Source organism: Eptatretus burgeri, chromosome 5 (assembly GCF_056783735.1).
Source record: "Eptatretus burgeri isolate ZD-2024b chromosome 5, Ebu_testis_v1, whole genome shotgun sequence".
In the NCBI taxonomy this organism is placed as follows: Eukaryota; Metazoa; Chordata; class Myxini; order Myxiniformes; family Myxinidae; genus Eptatretus; species Eptatretus burgeri.
The window spans coordinates 65,343,649-65,351,984 of NC_140965.1; the positions used below are offsets into that span (position 1 = coordinate 65,343,649).

Genomic DNA, 8,336 nt, shown 5'->3' on the forward strand with positions numbered 1-8,336 from the left:
ATGGTTCACTTATGGTGGACATGAAAAAGGCACTTGAGCAAACGAAGGAATTGAAATAATTTGTAAAAAGCACTGCAAACAATAGATACAAAAACACAGCATTCATGGCGAAATGTCAAAGGTAATTTTTCAGCTTAAAGCATCATCATTCCATTTCTTTGTGATGTAGTCAAGTCTGTAATCAATTCTATTTAATGGTATAAAACTGGAGCACAATGGGACATGAGCAACATCTCCTCGAGCGAAAAACAAATGTTCATATTATTCTGATATATTTTATATACACTTGTACAAATTCTCCAACATTTATGCAGGAAACTTTATTATTGAATTTTAGTTTCATTCTCTAGAACCTCTAGGTAGTCTGTTTCTGCTTGTTCGAGCTTGCTCTTTAGCTCCAAATAATCCTCCTTTGCCCTGTTGGTCAGCAGGGCATGACCTGCTTGGCTGGTCACCTGAGAGTTTGTACAGCTCAGTAGGTGTCCCCCAGGCATTTGGAGCTCTCTTTCACCTCCAAGGTCTAGAACCCGTTGATAAGGGATTTCCATATCACACAAGAATGGCGTGGAACCCACATGAAAGGATGCTTCAGCTGGACTACAGTAGAGGGAATTACTTCCTCTATGCAACGATCCAGGTAAAGTCTTTGCTCTAGGTTCCCTGGTGGTTGTGCCAAAGACAGCCTGTTCCTCAAAGCTGGACTCTATAGCTGTGCTTCTTGCAGTATCACAGTATACCTTACCATCACCACTAACAAGCTTTTTCCCATGAACCACATAAATTGGGTCTTTGCACAGACCTTCCAAAAGATGGTGGTCTGTCGTACCAACATGAATATTTCCCACAGCATGGCTTGGAAGTTGTCCAAACAGCCCATAATGCATGCATAGAGCTGGTACATCTTCTTGCTCCTCAGAAGACCTTTTTGGAGCTGGTTTCCGTCTCTTCTTGAGAACAAATACAAACAAACCAGCAGTGGCAAACACCATAGACAGAATGAGTAATAACAACCCCAGAATAACAACAGAAACAGGTACGTTTGAACTTTCAAACTGCACTGGTGTGACTTGAGTTTGAAAGAAACTCACATTTTGGTTTCCATCTCCATATAGTACTTCAGTCGGTAGTTCAGTCATTAACTGTGTAATTTTCTTCCTCCGATTTGGGCACAGAGTACTCACGGGAATAAAACGCAGGTCACGACCTGCAAGGTGCAGGGGGGATTCGCAAACCAGACCACCAATGAGCACACCGGTGCTGAGGGAACGTGCCCACTGTCGTAACTCCATCAGATTGCAGCTGCACTGCCACGGGTTCTCCTGAAGGTCCACTTGTATGAGTCCATGCAGTTGGTCCAACACCCTGTGCACTGACAGCATTGCAAGGTGATTGCCACGGAGAGAAAGACGAACAAGATGTGGTAGACCATAAAATGTGGCCACTGGAATAGCTCTTAGTAAGTTGTGTCCAAGAAAGAGAAGTTGCAGGTTAGGCATCTTTCTCAAGGTCCCCGGCAGCATGTCACGAATTACATTGCGTTCGAGGTACAGGTACTGCAGGTTGGTCAATCCTGAAAACATGCTTCCTGTAAGGCGTGCCAAGTCATTTCCATTGAGGTATAGTCGCCGTAACTTAGTAAGGTTCCAGAAAACTCCAGTCTCAATATAAGATATTCGATTGTTTCCCAAATGCAGAAGATCCAGGTTTTGGAAACCTGAAAAATCTGTGCTCATCAAATTGTGTATCTGATTTCCTGAAAGGTACAATTTGTCTGGATTATTCGGTCGTGGTTGAAGGGCAGAGATGCGCTCTAAACCTTTGTCCTGGCAGTTTACGCTCAAATCCAGATTAACCGTATGTACAAGGCAGCGACATATATCAGGACATTCCACAGGGATGGGTGACAACGTCTGAGGACCTTTGGGCAACATCTCCCCTCTGGCAGTGACTCGGAACTGGGAAGGGTGAGTTTTCATCGTTGCCATTGGAAACACGACAGGCCAAGCTGTGGAACTTTCTGCCTCGTTGATTTCTAACCATGAGGGAAACTTTCCAACTGCATTCATTTCAGTTGCCAGTGTTACACCAGCTTTTCTCGTTGGAAGTGTGGTGACCACAGAATGAAGTATCTGCAATACGGGACTCACCAGTGAGTTTGTATTTGAGCGAGCCTGCTCTGAAATTCTCAGGTAGAATTCAGCGGGAAGCTGATGAGGACAGAGTGTTGAGTGAAGGATTTCATTGAGGTGTTTCCCGTGGAGATGAAAAGGTGATTCACACATTATTTCACCAACAATAGATGAGTGGGGCATTTGCTCAAGCCACACATACATAGGCAGGAGGCCACAGGAGCAATTCCATGGATTTTCATCCAGCTGGATAGCAAGCACATGGCTCAAGTGTTCCAAAATCCCCTTGTGAGGAAGTTGTTTCAGCCGATTCCCACGCAAGTCTAGGTGGGTTAAGCCAAGTCCACGGAAAGCATCCTCAGGCAGAAACCGCAATAAGTTATCATTGAGAATAAGGACCTTGAGGTGCCGCAGCTGGTTGAAAGTGCCATTCATGATCAGTCTGATGGAATTATAATCTACCTGCAAGTACTCGAGCATGTCCAGACCAAGCAGTGTGCCGTTACGCAAAACTTCAAGGTGGTTGTTGCTTAAATAGAGTTTCTTCACGGCATCGAGGCCACAAAATGCCGCAGACTGAATGAATCTAAGGCCGCAATTGCTTAGGTCCAGCAGGATGGCAGCGGAGAAGTTGGAAAAGTCATCAGCGGCCAATCTTGACACAGTATTCTTGGTGAGGAACAGGCGAAATGCAGGGCTGAGAGCAGGCTGTGGTAGCTGCCTAATGGATGTCAAGCCTCGAGCTTCACAGCCAATGTCGAGTGCTCCATCCCGGCGCATGCAGGAGCAGAAGGCATGGCAGGGCGCGGGACGTGATGCAGGTCCCACCGCCACGTGCAAACTTCCCGCCAGGATGAGCCAAGCAAACATGACGAGGGGCAGCTCTGCAAGAGAGAGAGAGAGTGTGCACGTGCTCCACATCATGAGTGCATCATCGAATGCATAAGAGCACTCACATAGAAGGTTGATGCGTAGTCACGCGTCGACGCTGCTTTGTTGTGCGAGTTGGGAACTCAAACTTAGGTGCAATAGCTGAGGTGCGTTTATCCGTTACATTTTAAATTGATACAAACTTTAAAAATATACATCGAGTATTTTCATGTATAAAGCATTCTGAGCTAAAAGATTTGTTGATTTGAATCTACTTCAAACCAATAGACAGCCATGGCCCTTGGCCCTGATACTACTTATCGGGAAACTGAAGAGTTACTACTCATCAGCAACCTGATGTGTTGAATATTGACCTCATGACTTTCAACAGCACAAGAGGTTATCAGAATCACCATGTTGCATGGCATAGGAACCAGCATGATACTTGCCTGTCGCTGTCTGTTTAAATATGTGTGTACTCTGTAGATCACTGCTGAGTGTGGCGCACAGACGTGAGGTATGTCAGCGGGTGCGCCACCGTGAAATTCACTCGAACAGCAAACACTGCCGCTGCCAATAGAGAAAATTTACAGCAATGAGGAAATCAAACGCGCATCGGCTGCCTCGGACGTACGCGCCATGCAACGCAATAGCGTTCTCTGAGAAATTGCTTTCACGGAGAACAATCGCATCGTCCTACACTCACGTCTTAACCCTCGACTCGTGGAGAATAAAATATACTCGACTTCTTTTGACTGTTATGGGAGAGACTTTTGAAAAGAAAAACAGAAACATTTTTGAAGTTCTGAAACGAATAGAAAAATCACTGAAGTAGAATCGGATGGTGCACCCTCAGTGTCTTTCAAGCGCATGACAAATTAAGTGTGGATTAACGGTCGAGGTTCATGGAACTCATGGAACTACCCCACTCTCGCAAATGGAAGAGAGAAAGAGAAAGAGAAAGAGAAAGAGATGAAGAATTCCTTCAGTTTGCTGAATGCCCGATTCAATGAGCATCCGGATAATCACATGGAAATGTCTATGATCGAGATTTCAACCTTTCAATCCCAGAACATCTCTGAACAGTGGCTGTAGGGGATACTATAAGGAGGGAGAGAGGGGGAGAGCGAGAGAGAGTGAGAGGAGGGGGGGGGGGGTTGAGAAGGTATGATAAAAGAAAGCAGAGGGGTTGAGGGATGATGATTGAAGAGAGACAGGAGGTCGAGAGATGATGATAGACCTGACTCAATGAGCATCCGGATCATCACATGGAAATGTTTATGATCGAGATTTCAACCCTTCAATACTACAACATCTCTGAACAGTGGATGAGGGGCATACCAGCAGAGGGAGGAGAGAGAATTGAAGAATTCCCTCATCTTACTGTCTGATCGAATGAGCATCCGGATCATCATCTGGGAACCATCCATAATCTTGGTTTTGCTGTTCAATCCCAGGACCTCTCTCCAAACGGTGGGTAAACCAACTTTAGTTGAGTCCGAAGGTTAAATAATCAGGAAGAATGATACATAGAGAAGGAGAGAGAGATAAGAGATGGAGAGAGATTGAAAATAACAACCCCTAGGGGGCAGTGCTCAAAGGAAGCGATTGATAACGCATTGTTGTACGAATACCACATAAATGTAGGCAGATTGGTGTTGCACGCATTCGTTGTAATCGAACTTCAGACATCACTGTTACCAATTGAAATGCATGTGGGACTTCATTTTGCTGTATTTAGTACAAGCATCATGTTGTGACCTCGGTCTTCATTTCACAGCTGTTTTCCCGAAATTGCATCACCATCCTGAGAGTGCCTCCGCTATAAAAGGATGTTAAATAATCACACCCTCATTTAATGGGCACCAATACAAATCTTGCAAACATAGATAGTTCTTTTGTAGACAATAGGTCGTACGGACGATAAGCGGGATAATTCATCATGAAGTTCAACCCCACATCGCACAAATCCCAAATTATGGGGCAGCCTTCAGCGATGAACACAAGACGCCGGAATTCCATCGCTCACCTTACGGACACCACAAGGATTGGTGGGTCGGGACGCTCAACGCTGGGAACGGATGACCTCGTCCCGTCGCTCGCTTTCTCGGTCCCTGCATGTTCAGCTTTGGCTTCGGTCAGGCAGCCAACCGCACGGACAAGGAAAACGCGCAATGTACTTTCCTCCTGTCTTCACCCCCAACCACTCCCCCTCCCCAACCCCCACTCTCTATGACTCGTTCCCTCTCTCCCCTCTTTCGCACTCGATTGGCAACCCTTCGTTTTCTCTCGTGCAGATTTCTCCCTCACTCTGCATCTTTGTCCCCAAAGGAAGAGAGCATATTCGTGGGTCTGAGCTCGGTTGAGCAAGCAAAGTGTTTCTCCTCTCTGCATGCCACCGGATTACCATCCATCATTCTATAACTTCCCGGCCACACTGTGCGAAGCGCCAATTGGACCACTCGACCCATTCTGACGCGAATTCATAAAATTGGCGATGTTTTGGGTCACTCGACACCCGCCATGCTGATGAAGTCTCTCTCCGAGTCATCAATCTCAACAGAGGTGAGCGGATTTGGGGACCGTCCCGCGAGGGTCACGCAGATCGCTGACAGAGTTGCACCAGTCACCTTGGTTGTAGCGGAGCTCGCGGAGTCACACGATGGTCACACAGGATTACAAATCGCGAACCAAATCGCATAAATATTCCCTTGGTGGTGGTTGATCTCAGAGTCCCGTGCGTGTTCCAACGTCCTGGGCCCCACGGAGACCTCTCCGCCCTTTAGTATTCATTGCAGGTAGCACGTTCGCCCCTTCTCAAGGAGCCATTACTGTACGGACCAACATGGTGCGAGCGTCGGAAAAAAAAAGCACAATTCACTTTCCACTTCTTCATATTATTGCACAAAGTACGATTTATGAAGCAAAGCAGAATAATTACAGAACACAAGAACCCTCGAATACAGTACCATTAAATAAGCCACTGTATATATGTATTCAAACATTAAACGCCCGAATTCATTCAGTACAAATGTCAAAATAATGAATACAAATCCTTGCAGGTTCCACAATGTGCCGAATCGGATTCGGCTCCGTTGGGAGGAGGCTGGCGCGGTACAAACACTCCACCCAGCGGCGGAGATTGTCCAACACTGCCGAGTCCCGGCCCGCGGGATCGATCACACCTGCTCAGAGAGTAATGAAGTATGGACCGTGAAAGGGACGAAGTGCTCGACGGGAGACCAAAAAACGGCGGCACAAGACATTCCCGCCTACCGTGCTCGACGAGATGGATAATAAGGAATAAATATATATATATATATATATATATATATATATATATATATATATATATATATATATATATATATATATATATATCGAGATGGATAATAAGGAATATATATATATTGCCATGGCCCTTGGCCCCTCATATCGAGATGGATAATAAGGAATATATATTGTTGTGGTTACCAAATTCGCAAACCACCATTCAGGTCCCTTAGGTGAGATATCTCGGTAAGTATATGTGTAGTTAGGCCCAAACCCATTGTCTAGAGGGAATAAATGTCATTCATGCGTGCTGCGACTCTTCAGGATAGCCGTTTTTCTTTTACTATCTTTATTTTGGACCAACCGCCATGATTACCACCACCAACCACGTCTCAACAGTCGTCACAACATCAACCACCCACCACAACGCCGCTTCACCACAACAGCCACGACCTTTCCCGTCACACCTCGCAACCGTCGCATCGCCACCGTTCTTGCGCCGCTTGTGGGTACCGGTGTTGGACTCGTGCAGGGCGCGCGCCGAACAGCGTGTACAAAACCACGGATTTTGCGCTCCAAAAACGGATCAAAAACGACTCACGCCCACTTTTGTTCCGTCCAATCGGTGAGCAAGGGGCGATTTGGCCCCGCCTCCAGGGCGTTGGAGGGCGGTCGCTATATGCAAATTCATGGATCAAAAAGCATTCACGCCCACTTTTTCTCGGGCCAATGGGGAGCGAGGTGAAAGGTCGAAGGCAGGGGGTCAAAGGCGAAGCCACGGGGCTTATATAAGCGGCTGCGTTCGTCAGAAAAGGGTCGTCGTCGTCGTGTGCGTTGGAGTTGAGTGCAGTTGGGAAGTTCGCAGGAGGAAGAGTTCGGAGTTGGAGTCGGAGCGAAGAGGACGGAGCTGTGGAGAGGCGGCGGCGGCGAAGGCAGACGAGGGGGTGCTCGCGTCGGTGCCGGGAGCGGCACACCAGGGAGGCCGACGGCGCGACCTGGTCGAGGTGGAGACGCTCGTCGCGGGACCCGAGACAGAGTAAAAATCCTCCTTTCCCCGAGCATCAGCAACCCCCTCCTGTTTCCCCCCCGCGCTGAGATAGTGCGACCAAGGGGGCCCCTTTCCCACCCCCTACCAGACACTGCCCGCGAGGCCCGCGGAGTTGAGGCACCATCGCCGCTCCGCGTCTCATCACCAGACGGGTAGGCCTGATCCGGACTCGGCCTCAGGCCTGCCTCATCCTTGAGGGTGTTCTTTTTCTTGGTTTTGGGTATGTGTTGTCGGCGCCGTCTGTGAAGTAGAATTGTATAAGTGTTGCCGTGTGCTCGGTAGTCGGATAGCTCTGCATTGTGTCTTCGCTTTTACATTTGCTTTTTGTGTAAAATTGCATTGTGTTTCTTTTCCTTCTATGTGCTTTTGGTGGAATTGTATATGTGTGCTTTCCGTTCATCGCGAATAAATGTGCTTTATGTTGAACTGCTTTCCCGCTTCGCTTCGTCATTTCTCTCATTGAATCCTCATCTTGCTTCACGTAAAGGGTTGGTAGTGGGCTGAATACGCCCGATAATTAATCGAACCGTCGAGGCCGACGATAACACCGCTCGGTTATCCCGATAGTACGGAACGGGTCGCTTAAGTGGCCCGTGTCCGAAGTCGACCTGCGGCGAGGTGCGATCGCCCGGTCTACCCTCCGTGTGGGTACTTTGGCGTCGAATTTGTGTCGAATTTGGCGAGCAACCCTATCCCACGCGGGGGCCGATTGGTTCGATCGCGGTGAGACCGAAAGGTCCACCCGTGACTGGTTCCCGGCGTTAGTCCGAGAGGGTCACGACTGGATTGTCCGTCCGGTGGGCGACGTGCCGCGATTCGAGTTACGTGGCCGTCAGCACGCCGGCGGGCGCGAATCCGTAACTATATATGTATATATATATATATATATATATATATATATATATATATATATATATATATATATATATATATATATATATATATATATATATATATATATATATATATATATATATATATCGTGTCTGTAGTCTGAGTTTGATCTGGAACAAAAC

At 47.3% G+C, this 8,336-nt stretch overlaps 1 protein-coding gene across 1 annotated transcript; it reads right to left on the reverse strand.

The window, feature by feature from the left end:
• Positions 1-259: 259 nt before the first annotated feature.
• Positions 260-5,195, reverse strand: LOC147026580 (SLIT and NTRK-like protein 2). Its single transcript, XM_085882139.1, has 2 exons — positions 5,029-5,195; positions 260-3,013 (listed from the first exon to the last, which is right to left on the reverse strand). Exon 2 carries the CDS (start codon positions 2,997-2,999, stop codon positions 324-326), a length of 2,676 nt encoding a protein of 891 aa, XP_085738265.1. The 5' UTR covers positions 3,000-3,013; positions 5,029-5,195; the 3' UTR covers positions 260-323.
• Between the last annotated feature and the right edge of the window lie 3,141 nt (positions 5,196-8,336).